The following is a 15732-nucleotide window of genomic DNA, read 5'->3' as shown; positions in this document are numbered from 1 at the left end:
CACGGCAAGACCACGGTTCAGCTCAAGTGCCAGGTGCTGCACAGGAAGGGTAATGCCAGAACATTCTTTCCCTCCCAGAAGTGTTGCTCACCTCCTGGCACTGCTCTGTCTGCTCCAGGCACTCAGCTCTCCCAGAGTCACATCGGAGCAGCCCTAATCAACACAACTCCAGTGTGAAACACAGCACACCCAACGAGAGACCTTGCCCCTCCAAACGGCACTGATGCAACAGCCTCATGGAGAAAATGCAATCAAATAATAGAACTTGTAAAACAAAAGAAATCACATATATAATCTCACATCTAAATGAGGATGACAGTGAATGGTGTTAAAAAAAAAAAACGAAACAACAGAGCTGCCACCAGGTATCAATACATTCCACAGCACCGACAGTTTGTTTCCTGGAACCGCAGGGAAATCGCAGCGCGCCTACAAACCCATGAATGTCACAACGCATCAGCTTTGAGTGATTCCAAAATGCCTGTGAGCCAGATGACTGGCAAGAGCCTGCTCAGTGATCTGGCTTTCCAGTGAGTATTACTAACACAACACACGCCAGGTTACAGTCTATTGCTTAAATTGCTCTTGGAGAAAAGAAACAAAAGCGCCAAGTGATATGTAAATCTTCGCCACTCACGTCTCACAGGTGAATGGGCTTTTAAAGTCGAGTCTCTTTTTGCACTATTTTTTAAACCAGTTTATGAGCAGCTGTAGTCTTGTGGCTTGTTACAACTCTTTAAGGCTCCATGCTGACAAAATCATTTGAGAAACATTGAAAATTTCACCACAGGAGGGTCGCTCTGGATGTCAAGGTTTAAACACAAAGTTCAGGCCCAGGACTTGCACAGATGGTTCAACAAACTGAGCGTCCCACATTTCTACCTTTTGTCTCATGTTTTGGCCCTGAGCTGTTTGTTACTCCTGCATGGCTGGCACAAGTTCAGAATCTTCCTTGCTCCTCAGGAGGAACAAGGTGTTTTACTCTTCACAGAGGCTGACGAACTGATCTTCCTACTTCCATGCTAAGTGGCTGTGCATTTTTTTCTGTTTCTAGTAACTCATCGAAGATATCTCTACAACAGAACAAAAGACCAACAGTGAAAATTTTGCACAACAAAAATTCACTACATAATATAGCCCTGAGGGAATCAGCAGCTGGATTTACTCCATAAACTCAAGCATTACAAATCCTGGCAAAGAGAGATGTCTAATCTGACATCTCCAAGCAGCAGCAACAACAGAAAAGGGGGATACAAACTTTCTTCAGTTTTGTGGGCCTGAAAACATTTCTACCAACAAACCCTATTTTGGCTATCCTGAGATGACCACGGCTGCAACAACACAACTGTTAGGAGCAGGGGTAAGAGCATTTATAAATATCACAGCACTTGAAAAAAAAAAAACAAACCCAAGCTCCATTATGATTCTGGTGTAATACATGCACTGAGACACTGAATCCCTTTCTTAAAGTACAGTTTAATGTATTTGTTAAAACACTATGTATTATTGACACACAATCCCACACCTCTGAACTCTGAACACTTAAATTTTGTCATTATGGAGACATTATTCATCCCAGCAGAGGACCAGAGGAAGAAGAGAAGCCCCCTTCCTCACAAGCAGCAGATAATTTCTAGGACCAGCATTCCCCAAGACACCTACTTGTGCATGTAGAAGAAGATGTATCCACTTCGGTCTCTGTCACACTGAACAGTGGTCTCCAGAGTTCTAGAGACTTCCAGGTCATTGTAGGTGAACCAGGACTGCTTCTTGATATCATAGACATCACTGATATAATGACCTTAACAACAGAATCGCAGAATGGTTTGGGTTGGAATGGAAGGGACCTCAAAGGTCATCCTGCTCCAAACTGCCTGCCATGGGCAGGGACACCTTCCACTACACCAGGCTGCCCAGAGCTTTATCCAGCCTGGCTTTGAGCACTTCTAGGAATGAGGCAGCCACAACTTCTCTGCACATCTTTCCATGCTGCACTTCAGCCAGTGAGCTGGTTAGCCAGGTACCCTGGTCCAGCCACCTATGTCAGATTTAAATACTAAAAGATCCTTAAGATCCTGGTCCCTCAATCAGCTGGTAACAAGCACAAGCAATTCTACAGAGCCCACCAGCTGTACATTCCTATGAGCCACACTCAGGCACCATGATATCCCCAACCTGCTCCCCCATCAGCAAGTCATGACAGAAGATTTGCTTTGCTGCCTGAATTCTTTCCTATAAATAATTATGCTATGGTGATTCTGTATTACAGATTTTTCAAGCTAGGTAAGAGATGAAGAATAAAATGTGGCATCTCTTACCTGAAGATGATGTGCTTCCAATATGGCTCACAATGCTGATGAGACGATAGGAGTGAGGAAGCTCTCCTGTCTGGGGAAAAAAAAAAAAAGTACAATTAAAGCTTTCAGGCATTCTTTTTTCCCCCCACATAGCTTAAGGACAAGATAAATTATACCTGAGATATCAACTTTGGCTAGTGTATTCAAAGCTGCAAACCAGTGAAGGATTACAGAAACAGACACACTGCTTCACACCAAACAAGGAGTCCTTCCAGAAGTGGGAAATGTGTATTTAATCTATCAGCAAGCCAATGAGCATGCCAAGGAGCCTCTCTGACCTCAGAACAGATGCTGACATGAGCTCTACACTGCAAAGTTTTCTAAACAACCATTTCCTGAGCAACTTCCACTGATGTCAGAATTAATCCAGCAAATAAACAGAAAAGCCAAAAAGGAACACCATGCTTACTTCTGAAATATCAAAGACATACCATTGATAATGGTACACAGATTCAACAGCTACAGGATATGTAGCCCAAATTCTTGTCCTGCACCTGTAATGTCAGAGGACAACATCCACTCTACATGCAGGAAACATGCTCTTTCTATTCAATGGCTTCTGACAATTTATTTTTTAATACTCTCTTGACCAGGAAATGTTACCTCTAGAATTCACTGACAATACTGTCAAAGAGAGTATCTTAGAGAAACTCAGAAGGCCTCCACAGCTTATTTTTAAATTTGCTTTTTTGGGTTTTGTTTGCTTTGGTTTGGGTTGGGTTTTCTTGGTAATTAAAATAACACAGTAAGACTTAAGTATAGAAATTTTCTATGTTTTCACTTTAGAATATAAATACCTTCCTAGCCTCTACACCTGCTCTGTAAAACTACCTTCAAGACTATAAAGAATAGCTATATTTCTCAGCTGGCTTTTGAAATCATGGATCACACCTCAGCATTTCTTTTCAGCTCTTCTGCTTCAGCTTCTGAATACTCCATGTCCAGAACATCCTCATTCCCAGAGTCTTCATCAGAGCCAACGCTGTCCAGGAGAGAGCTGTTAAACTCTGGATAGCAAGGAAACAATGGTAACTGCATGAGAAGCTGTGGACCACACAGGGATTTACAACAGGTTGAGGTATATCTACCCACATAAACAGGATAATAAAATTTCAAGCTTAATTTTTAGAGAAAACAAGGGGATACTGGAATTCCAAACAAAAGATCTTGCCCTTTTCCAACTTGTCAGAGCAACAGTTACGTATCTTGGAATTAATTTTAGCACCATCTCCCTCATACTTTTCCAAAAGGGCACTATGGCAATGACAAAAGAGCAGTTAACACCCAGGTGGCTCTGGAGCACCAGTGGGCTGCAGACAGGACAGACAGCAAAAGAAGGACAGCCAGTCTGGTCAGTGAGCTGAGAGTTCCTGCAACGAGAAGCTATGAATTACACTTTTAACTATAAGTTGCATGAACAAAGTGCATTTTTGAATTAAAACTGGCATCAAAATGCTACTGCTGGCAGCAGGCATCTTTTCATTGTTTTCAATGGTAAGAAGGCTGCTCACCACAGGAACTTCCAGTTTGCTTGGCTGAGCAAAATGCACGCAGCTTTCTGTAAAGAGCCGGAAGGCAGCACTGCTCCCTGTACATGCTGTTCCAAACTTCCTGGGGTTCTGCAGCTACCCAACTAATTTAAGATTTTGTACAGTTCTCATTAGGAGAAGTAGCTATGCTTTCACCAGTTAAATTAAAGCTGTGGAGTCCCGGGTGGATGAGAAGTTGAGATTAACAGGACACTGCTCAGGAATTTTCTCTCGTCTGTTTTCAAGAGACTATCACGCCAGCTGTGATGGAGTTGTTTTGCCAAAGAGATTCTCACACTGTTTGTCCTGTTAAATCATCAGTCACTGGATTAGTGTAATCTTCTTGGGAAGTTTACAGATGACTCCCTTACTTAACTGGGAACCCTTTGCTGCTGCTTTCCACACTCACTTGGGCCACAAACACAGCCACTTTGGCTGTGGATAGGTTTAAATCTTTTATCTCAGAAGGTTCTCCCATGGATCAGTATACTGATTAAAAGCCTGGGACCAAGGCCACTCACTTGGGCTGTAGGGTAGACTACAGCCTAGAAAACACAGCCACCTTGGTAGGTCTGTGCACGAAGCACCTGGCAGAGGAATTGCTCAAGGCCAGTGCACCAACAGTGCCAGGATGATTTACTGGTTCTGTGCTCTTGGCATCAATGGGATCCCTCACGAGACAAATGTGACCAGCTCTGCATTCAAGATGTTGTACATCTCCTTGAACAGCTGCTTCCTGATGCCTTACAAATGAGACAGTAGCAAGAAAAAGCTCATGTTTAAGCCAAGCAACTGCAAATCAAGGGGATGGAAGATCTCTAGCCTTGAATTCTTCCTGGATATCAATCAAGGAAAACTCAAGAAGGACTGGTCACTTAGTCTGTCAGAGCTCAGGGTGAGGGATGCCTAAGCAGCATTCAATTCCTCTTCAGGAGCTGACACAGGTTCATCCAGCAACAACTGAGGGCCTTTGAAAGGCCCTGAGCAACTACAAGTATCTTAACACAATACTTTATTATCCCTCCCTCTCCCTCTTTGGAGCAGGAATTTTCTCTCAGTTATGCTTTGCTCTGCCAGATTGTATGAAATCACTTGCATGCTAGCCTCACACAAATGTTAAACAGTGCCTGAGGAGGCCTACAGCACTGCCTGGACTTGGAGGAGACAGATAGCACATTTTGGGTTTCCTCCTTCATCCCCAAGAGCTATACCTTGCAGTGAGGTCAGTCCCCCTCCCATCCCATATCTGATAGAAACAGCACTGATTCATTTTTCCAGGCAAGGCTAGGGCATTTATTAATCAGTCCTAAAACAGCAATGGAAGTAACAAATAATCCTTATGTTCTGACTAGGGCTATTAGCATGCTGGCTTTGCTGGGAATGCAAAGTTCCAAGATCCACTGTGCTTTCTCTAAATTTATATTATTCATTAATGTATATTATATGTGTTGCTTAGAATATATTACACATATCTCTCTATATATCTCTATATCTAACTAAAAAGTCAAGAGACTGAAGTAATTTTTCAGCTTAAGTTTTTCCTGGCACTTGCTTTCACAACCAAGAACAAGAAAAACTGACCTCGAGCGCCAAACACAACAAAGCACACACCAAAAGAAAATGAATCCCAGCTGTCTTACTGACAGGCAGGAGCTGCACTCATACACACATATCAATTTTCTCTCAAAAGCAACATACAGGAAGAACTTAAATAAGTTTCACCTTGTAGACTTAATTCCGTGGCTCGTTTGAGGTCATCATCCTCTTTCTGTTCTCGTGCCTCCTGATGGGGAGAGAACAAAACTTAGCTCATTGAGACATTTCACTGTTTAAAATTCTTGTGGTGCTCTTTTTCCATTGAAACTGTGCTGCTCTGGTTTCTACAACAAACCTGACATTGTAAATTAAAGGTTCTGTGTGAAGGAATGTTTGCAACCACCGAGAGTCCAATGTTCCCGTGCAACAGAACCTGGGACAAACCTTCATTAAGGCTTGTCAAAGCTCCTGAAGTTTGGTATGCAGCAGAGCGAGTCTCCAGTAACACCAAATGCTTTCCCTGGATCATTAATTTGAAAAGCATCTGAATGAATTTGTAACCCTGTGCTCAGAAAAGCTGTCACTTACACACAAAGCTCCTCACACTTCAGCAAAATTTAGTCTGTTTCTGACCAAAGCCAGCTGAGGACACAGTCATTAAATCCTGACAGATTTTGCTATTTTTAAGCTATTTGAAAGTGGAGCCAGTGGTTGTATCTAACAGGTGCAATCCACAAAGGCAGGATGCAAAAAGACATCACTAAACAACCAGGTATTAAAAACATTACCATGAACAAGCAGCAAAGAAACCTCAAGTCAACAAACACATCAAATATTTGGATAATATCATGCCCCTATTCCTCCCACTACTCTTGAAAGCCCAGAGCTACAGCAAGCCAGTCAATAATATTTAATGAGCTGGCTTCTTAATTTAGGGTTTGAATGCTTTCAGCACACCTGAATGCAGCACCCCAACTATGTATTTCAAATCAAGATAACCACAGTAACTGCATTTCCATGCCCAAATCATTAGAATAGCAGATTTTTGCTTCAGAACTGTAGCAGAAACACACTCAAAGGGCAGTTTTACATTATTAGCATGAGGCCTTTTATCTCACTATTTCTAAAGGATTTGGGAATCTTTGTTAAACTACTCGGCATTGATGAATCAAAGCTACATCTGGCATGGAACATACCAGCACCTCATAATGAGTAATGGGAGAGAAAAAAACCCAAGAGCCATGGAAACATCAGATCTCATAAGGAAAACCATGACAGCTTTGGTATTAATAGAGAGCAGACAAGGGCACCTACTTAAAGGAAGATCTGGCTAAGTGTTTGCTTTATTCTCTGCTGCTTGGTTAAACTTGTAGAAATCAGTTACAGGTCTTGCAATTCAAGTGGAATACAGATAGTTAGCACACAACTCAAGAAACCCATTCTTTCCAAGCCTAATTTAATGGACTTGTTTTCAACTAAATTATTTGGGATCCTTTTTCCACTTTACTAACAGAGAAGGATCTCATAAATGCTCAGTTCCTACATTCTTCACCAAGCATCCCCTACTCTCTAGCACCAGAAACACACCTAGGATAGACACATCTTTAGCCTGACCTGACACAGCCATTCTTAGCCTTGGCTTTGAAACCTGCCTCTTTCACTAAGTCTTGACATGACACACTGCAAGAAACTGTCAGAGAAGCTAAAGGTGGGCTGGGATCTTGATGTCAGAGAGGAAGAGTTTAGTTGAGGTTATCATCATTTTTAATATAACGTGACAAACCAGTGCACAAAAGTGCATGGGGAACTCTGAGAAATCTGTAGATCTGTGATGTGATGCACAGGTTTCAAAGCACATTCAAAATGTGCCCAGATGTACCCAGTGTCATCACTCTACTGACACTGGAGCTAGAAGAAACCCAAACATTTTTCCATCTGGTTATGTCAAAAAAAAGCAGAATAATTCTTTTGCAGTTACTGCCTGAATGCAAGCTTCTCCTTTAGCTTTCAGGTAACCAGTGTTGGGGAAGACAACTTAAGAAAGCAAACTATTTCTTACTTGCTCTTGAAGGCTTTGAGCCAGCGCCTGCTGGAGTTCTTGTTCTTCCCTCTCTCTCTCCATATCGTACTGCTGCAGCCAGTCAACCTCCCCTTGGGAGCCTTCTGGAGTTTTGTTTTCCTTATTCTCATCAAAATCTTTAGTTATCTCAGTGAAATTGGCAGGACCTGAGGGATCACAAAGTACAGTTTATACTTTTCTGGGTCTTCTGTTTGTTGCCATCTAAGTCCTCTTTAAATCACCACAATCCTTGCAGCATAGTGACATCTATTGACAGGGAGCTCACCCGCCATAAAACACCCACACAAGAGTCAAATGGAAAAGCTCCAAAGTGCAATATCATACTCATTTTAACTGGTGCACAATGAACCATTTGATTAATCCCTGAACCTGTTCTCTTCTTAGCCTTTTATGTTCACTCAGAAACAGCAAGTTTAACTACAGAAGCCACACACCACTAGGTTTCTCCAGCCATGAAGCCGAATTTCTCTGTAAGAAAGCATGGATTGTAAAAATTTGCATTGCATATTAGACCTTGGAGTACTACAGATGAAGCCACAATAAAAGCCAAACCAAATGCAAGATGAAAAAAAGCACAAATCTCAAGCACTGTTTAAATGTGCTACCTTTTGCTTCAGCTAAGAGCTTCAATCTTGTGAGCACTATGTACAGCTTTAAAGCTGCATGAAGATGGTAACTTTTTAGTTCACCCTTGAAGTAAACACGAGGGCAGAAGTGCTTTACAGAACATCTGAAATGAACATTCATTCAGCTGCTGCTGCATACACTCCTGCAGATGCAGGACACTGATTCTTGTTTGCAACTAAGAAAGTGCAACATCTGCTCCAGCAGCTATCAGGCAGCAGCATGTGAAACTTCATGGTTTTGCCCTGTGCAGACTTCAACATCTGCTGATTAGTGATTAACAAGGATAATACAAGGCAGTCTCAGTATCTGTGAACCCTTAAACACAAGGCCAACAGCACCAGAACCATAATCCACCAGTCTAATCCCTTCAAGATGAAAAAAACCCAGAATGTATTACATGCGATTCGAAAACTTCCACTATAAGAAATACAGAACTTACATAAAACACACACTTTTTGCTTAAGAGTAACAAAAAAGCCTTCAAATAATTACATGTACTTTCCAAAGAAAACCTGGACAGAAATATGCTTATACGGTCACATTCTATCACTACTTTATTTCACAACACCATAAGCAACGTTGCTGTATAAAAAGGAGGGCACGAAGTAGGATGATCACATACATAATATTATTCTTATAGCCTTCCACCATCAAGGCTGTCAAGGGCTGTCCATTGAAAGAAATGTCATTTTTGGTAACAGTGGGGAGATATTCTGTTGTTAATGAACCTCCTGCCTCTTAGAGGACATGAGCACATTGTTGGTCTCTTTTTTCATGCTAGTGCAACTAAAAACCTGATGGAAAGCATGTAGCACACAATAAATGATAAACCACTTATATTTCCTTCAGCTGGCTAAAGGAAGACTCAACTTCCCCACACTGAGAACACCCAGGCTCCTCCTTGTACTTAAACATGTCTCTCTGTCAGAGGCCATAATTCACTTGAGCCTCTTAAGCTTAAAAGTCTACTCTCACATAAAAAGCTTTAGAAAAAAATACAGAGATATAGTTAAATTCATTACTAACTAGTGACAAAATAGCTGCATTTATGAAAGCATTCTACTCTTATGCCTTAGACTTGGAGTCAGTTCTAGACAAGGCCAAATATTAGGAAATTGAACTGTCTGGCACAGGAACCTGTGGAAGCATGTGTTAATCAAGAGAGGAAAAAAAAAAGGAAATTAACTTTGAATCATGGAGGTGACAGACTTACAAGAAAATACATTTTCACAGTTTGATGAATTAAATGCTTTATACATAGGGAAATTACAAAGTTTAAGCTCCTAAAACTCTGAGCAAGTCACAGATTCAGCAGTGCACTTGCAGCCAGTTCCTACCACCAGGAATGACTAACCTGATGTTATCAGTAACCTGCTTTAGCCCACCTGAGTCCAGTTAAGATGGTTGCTTTGCCTTACCTGAGTCTAATACTGTTTTGGGTTTCTCCATCTCCATAGATTCCAGGTTTTCTGGCAATTCCTGAATTTCATCATCTCCAAAACCAGTGTCTGGGCTGCTTGTGGGCTTATCTTCATCATGGCTCAGAGACAGAGAAGCTTCCCTTTTGCTAATCTCTAAGACAGCTGCTAGGAGCTCATCTTCGCTCATCCCATCAAAACCAGCATTACCCAGCTCGGGTTTATCTCCCTCCATTTTACTTCTTTTTGAACCCTAGAGATGAATGGAGTTATGATTAAGTGTTTGAATAAGCAGGTATACAACATCAGTTTCACATTTCCGTGGAGATTTATTTTTATTAACCCCAGGGAGTGGGAGCTTGGCACTGTCAACATTCAACATAGTTACATGAGACTCAAGGGAGAGACAGCCTTTATAGCTACACTTACTCCACAGAAAACTATTTAAGTATACACTACAACCAGTTTTTACAGGCTTTGTGGATTAACATACACAAGATAATTCTTAACTTCTCCTTCCTTTCCTTCAAAACATGTTTCCCCTTTAGGTTCTGATGAATTCTCAAGCCCCTGGCAAGTCAATGCTGAGATATAAGCAGGGAAACTGCAAGTTTGTTAACAAAGGATGAAGCAGCAACATGAGTGTAACTGAACTCAAATATAGGGATGGATGAACAGAAACTAAAATTGAGCTGGTATGAAGAGCAATTAAAATTAGGTTTTATGCTGCAGATTTGTCATATGAAACTGTGATGTGAGTAGAGGGAGGAGTGCAGGAGTTGCAAACCAAGTAAGAAAACAGTTGAACAGGGAAAGGGGGAATTATTCTTTCCCAAGGAGAACAGAATGACTTTCATTTGGAAGAAAAAAAAAAACACCTTAGTCTTAATCTCAATTTTCCTTTTTATAGTTCATTTACCTAAAGCTGATGCTCATCAACTCCTACACCACTGTAATTTGCAAATAATATAGTAATTTCAATCATTTTGATATTAACTGTTAATCAGGAAGTTAACCTCCATGTATGCATGTTTACACAATTACACTATTTATCATATGCTTAGAATTTCTTTTCCTATATTATGTTAAAATGGGGTAAGACAGTTTCTATTGAAATGTACTTATCCAGATCTTACTGCCAACTGCATTAGGATGGATCCCAGAACTTTGTTGAAATGAACAAAATCACATTTTTACTGCTGCTTTTTACTCAAATACAGCAAGCATTTTGTATTAAAACTGCCTTATCAAACAAGATTAGCACATGAATTAGCTAACTAAACTGCTTGTTCTAGACCTGTTGCCCTCCAAGAATTAGAAGTGCCAAATTTAAACCTCTCTCCTCACAGGTATTTATGCCCTGGATAAGTAAAGCAGAATACCTTTCTAGGCTTTCTGATTTCTCTCCCTGCACCTGTAGGCTGCCAACATCAAAACTGCTTTAGCTCTTCAGCAAGCCCTAGTTCCAGGCTCTCTGCCAACAACAACCACTAATTCAGTGGATGGACTTTAAAGACTTGGCAGCATCTGTGCATTATTTGAATACAACTTTTTTACTAGACATTATTTGCATAGATTTTAAATAGCTCAGGCTGTAAGACAGGCTGTTTTAAGTAAGCATTTTTAAGAAGTCCTTCAAATACTACTTCATCTGCAGAAGCAGAGATCACAGGAATTGCAGCTGTGCCCTGTTTAGCTGGACAAATGCTGTTTGCCCCTAGCATCCAGTGCCATACACAGATGCTATTCCAGCTGTTCTCCCACACAGCAGGGACATTTTGCAAGGAGTGCCTGGCAAGGGATGCACTTGCCAGACAAAGTGACCACCAAGCCTTTAATGCAACCCCATACACAGCTCTTTTGAGAATCATACCAAGAGAAATGGTGCAGCAACAGTACTGCCACCTCCAAAAAACCAGGACCAGGTCACCCAGGACAACACTGAGGTGGTCAGAGAACCTGGTTAATGGTAACACATGGCTGGCCAGGCCTGTGGCTGAGAAGTGGCCAATATGCATGGCCACAGAATAAAATAATTCATGTGGAATCATCACCACCAGTGTCTCTTTCCCACAACTGGCTGTAAAGCCTGTAATTAATTTGTTATTCAAATTAGTATGCTTTATTCCCACAATTTCTGCACTTACAGGGTTTGTGCAGTAGAAACTACCTACTCTTCCCCACAAACAAAACTCCAGGAAGTCAGGACAGCCTGAAATACCTTTTCTGAAAGGTACATAACAGGGACTTCAAAGACAAGCTTGTTTCCTTCCTCCAGCTGCAGCCAGGCATAGATGTGCCATGCAGAACAGCAGAAACAAGACCTTCAGCAAAGGGCTTTCTGTGCTTTCCCACAGCAATCCATTCCATCCCTACATATCCTGACCATCAGGAAGTGTTCCCTAATATTTAATCTAAAAATTACTGTCTGCAATTTAGTCTATTACTTCTTGTTCTATCTACCACAGGCACAGGAAACAGCTCAAGTGTTTCTATTAACTTCCTCCCTTTCCTTGAAGACACAAGCCTTGCTTACATTTTTCTTTAAACTAAAGACCAAACTGAAGACCACTTGCCTGGCTCTTTCTCTCAAAATCTTCCTTTCTAGATCTCTGACCATTCATGTTCCTCTCCTGTGGCCCTTCTCCAGTTAATCTATAACTCTTTTCAGTCCAGAGCCCAAAGATGGATACAGAACTCCAGCTAAAGCTCAATTCTGAGGAAAAAAGGAGGGTTACTTCACACAATGTGTATGGAGGCTATGGTTCTGTCTAGATACTTCTACTTTCAACCTGCCTGACCTTGTGATTGTCACTTTTCATGACCTTTCTGAAGGCCCACTGTTTTCCCAGCTGTTCCTATCCATTTATGGTCAATTAATCCTGCTAAGATTAGCACCTTTAGCCTGTTCCTACTGAACAACCTCTCCTATTTTTATGCAGTTTCTCAGATTTGTCAAGATCATTCTTATCTGTAGTTCTGAGCTTCATCAAACTGGCAGCTCTCCCTAGCTCTGGGTCTTCTACAAGTTTAATACTCAGTATCTGTCATTTATTAAATTCTGGGTGAGGATACTCCCTTGGTTTGATTTTCCCATCACATCAGAAACTGTAGATATGTTCCTCTTGTTACTACTGCTATTCATCCACATTTACACCTGTCCCTTAATATCATAATCAAGGCCACAAATCTCTCCTTGATTAAAATAATCCTATGAGCATTGTCAAAAACTTTAGTGAAGCAAAAGCTTTATACAAGCAGAGATGCAGGAAACTTGTCCTATGCACAAGGCCTGCAGTTCTCTCAACAGAAGAAAGTGGTACTGCAAGATAATCCTCTAAGCTGCTGCTATTCCCTTCTGGGTCATCATTTCTTCCCACACAACTCATCTACCTGCTAATACACTGGCCTGACAGGCAAAAAAAGTATCTTGGCAGCATTAACACTAGTCACAAGGAAAAGCTCAAAGGCAATTTGAAATTAACTGTGCCATTACACCAATGAACTTGGTCTCCTGACACTTCTGTGTCCGCCTACAAAGACTGTTAGCTTCAGATTCTAACAACATTTAAAAGCCACACTTGAAAGGGGACACAGATTGGATGTGCATGAAATTCTCTCAACTGAATATTTTGCTTAGCCCAACTTGTACTGGATCTAATTTAATCAAGGGCCTTACCTCATACTTTTATTATTGACAGCACATTATACTTCAGCCCAGGAACATTATTAGTGGAAGTTACCCAAAGGACTGACCAAACTGCTAAGCAGCTGGTATCCATAACCTGAAAACTCAAGTTCAATTGCAATGCAATTACTTCTGTTCCCTGTGGGAACCCAAAACAACTGTAGAGGGAGGTCAATTAGCAAAGCACTCCCTTCCGGCACTGCAGCGCTAATTAGGAGAAAAAAAACCTCATCTGACATCAATGTCACTCAGTTTATGCTAAAAAAAGCACACAGCAGACATGAGCACATACAGGATCTAGTACATGAAAGTTTGTGGGTTTTTCCCTTACCTTTTCTGGCTCATCTTGCAGTTGTTGCTGGTCTCTGCTCTGTATGTTACACAACCTTTGGCTATGGGCAACGGAGCGTTTCAATGGCTCATCATCGCTGTCAGAATCTACATAGAGTGCTGCAGAGCTCTTGGACTTGAAAGTGTATTTTCTGTAAATTAAAAACATGGCTATAGAACCTCACAGCATTGTAGCATCATACAAACATGTCTCAAAGTAACTGCTGAAGCATTGCTTTCACACTGCTCAACTGGGGAACAAACTGCAACAAGGGACCATGACAATTTATTAATATGGCAGTCAAGGTTTTCAGGAAGCTTTATTCTGCTGGGTTAACTGACATGTTTACTTGAAGCCTGCAATAACAGCTTACAAAGTTAAAAGTAGCTAAGTGTGTGGCTCTTGCTTTTAAGGCAAAGGATTCTGCACTTTATTACCTTGCAATCCCAGACTGAACTCATTTGAGACAAGGCCACATTACCACATAGAATTTGGCATAAATCATTTGACTTGAGTTTTTTAAGTTGGACATAGGGTTTGTCACAACATTATCCAGATATAAGAAGTACAAAAATGCACTAATTTTTCATTTTGCTGTTTGCTCTTCCATTAAGATAAATTCTTGCTTCTTTAGAACAGAAGACAAAGGAGTCTGGGGAAGTCACAATTTCTGTTTTATTAGTAAATCTGGTCTTTAAGCATCCCTCAATGCAAAACCATCCAGTGTGATATCACATTTTTCACAGTCTCAAAAACTGGCTGTCTCATCTTAGCAAATAAACTTAAGGAATCAACCACCTGCTCCCAAAACACCCATGTTGGCTCCATAGAGTCAGAACAAAGAGCTAGACTGCAGAAGTAGAAATCATTTTGCTTCTTAAACAAGGCAAATTGCACCACTGATGTTAATTTCAGCTACCATGCAATACCAATAAAACTCAGATATGAAAAAAGACAGTAGCTGAAATAATTTACAACATTAACACCAGAAAAGAACTAGAAAATCTAAAAATGCCTTGGAACCTATGCCACAAAACCCCAGGCCATTGGACAAGGACATTCCAGAGCTATAACTCACCTACAAGGTGTGGAAGTGCTTACAGTACAGGAATTCACCATCTGGGAGGCTTTCAATGGACGGGAACTATTAAAAGAATAAAATAATTTATTGCAGTAGTTACAGTCTTTAAAAAATAAGTTTACTTGTCTGCTATGCATGCAAATCCATGACCAAAAGAACAAGCAGAATACCATTATGTACTTGCTAATTGCTTAGATTTACAGTAATAACCTCATCACACTATAAATAAACAACAGTTGTTCAAAACCATGTATAATCCTTTAAACTTGATTCACTTCTTGGCAATGCACCCTCAGGGACCAGCTCACAAATTAAAGGCTCTTGGCTCCCATGTCAAGACAACCCATTGCTTTATATTTTATTCCCACCAACACTTGAGTTCCTGCTCCCAAACCACAGTCTCCTGCTCTTGTCTGGATCAGCCGGTTTTCTGGCATTTCCCACATCTTAATTTCTCCTGCCTTACCTAGATTCCTCTGAACCAACTTCCTGCTCCATTTAATCCTTTCATGGGCTCCTCAAAGTCCATCACTATCACTACACATCTATCAAACAGATGGTAGCCACTGCAGAAACCTTTTCTAATCTTCCCCCTAAACCAGGGCTGCTTCTCTCCAGCCTAGTTTCCCTTCCACTCCCTGGTCAATCACAATGGTTTTCATGATTGAAAAAAACTCAAAACTTTGGAAAGCTATTTCCAACCTATTTTCAAGTATTGCTGCTCTGGTTAGCATAAACCGTTTGTTGTGTTTGAGATTTCTACTGTTAAAACAAACTCATGGGAAACATCCACTTCCATCTCAGAACACCACTAAACATTTGGCAAAACACCTGCCACACTGCTGAACAGATGCACCAGATGTGTCCTAGCTCACTATGGATACCCTGCCTATGTCACTCAGCAGAGGCCACAAGAGACCTAAGGGTTTCTTGTTCCTCATTCTGCCACAAGCTTCCTATGTGACAACTGGCACATTTAATCTCTGCGTCTCAGGTCAGGCAGCTGTACAGATATAACAGTCTCAGAGAGAAGAAGAGAGTATTTTCAGCATCCAAAGTGCTCAGATACTACAGTGGGACAGGAA

General features: G+C 41.0%; 1 protein-coding gene across 1 annotated transcript in view; it reads right to left on the bottom strand.

The window, feature by feature from the left end:
* USP37 (ubiquitin specific peptidase 37) overlaps positions 1 to 15732 on the bottom strand; it is a 32374-nt gene continuing 16642 nt past the window's right edge. The window contains exons 16-24 of the mRNA XM_054278510.1: positions 14645 to 14710; positions 13567 to 13717; positions 9548 to 9800; positions 7482 to 7648; positions 5609 to 5669; positions 3249 to 3364; positions 2319 to 2388; positions 1663 to 1801; positions 1 to 1073 (exon numbers count right to left, since the gene is read on the bottom strand). Coding sequence (XP_054134485.1) covers positions 986 to 1073; positions 1663 to 1801; positions 2319 to 2388; positions 3249 to 3364; positions 5609 to 5669; positions 7482 to 7648; positions 9548 to 9800; positions 13567 to 13717; positions 14645 to 14710 — 1111 coding nt within the window. The 3' untranslated portion in view covers positions 1 to 985. The remainder of the gene's footprint in view (positions 1074 to 1662; positions 1802 to 2318; positions 2389 to 3248; positions 3365 to 5608; positions 5670 to 7481; positions 7649 to 9547; positions 9801 to 13566; positions 13718 to 14644; positions 14711 to 15732) is intronic.

The sequence above is a fragment of the Melozone crissalis genome, unplaced genomic scaffold, assembly GCF_028551555.1.
Source record: "Melozone crissalis strain CALT ecotype California unplaced genomic scaffold, PUWL_Pcris_2 ptg000023l_1, whole genome shotgun sequence".
Classification (NCBI taxonomy): Eukaryota; Metazoa; Chordata; class Aves; order Passeriformes; family Passerellidae; genus Melozone; species Melozone crissalis.
The sequence above is the reverse complement of the archived record's forward strand: the minus strand, read 5'-3'. Positions and strand labels throughout refer to the sequence as shown.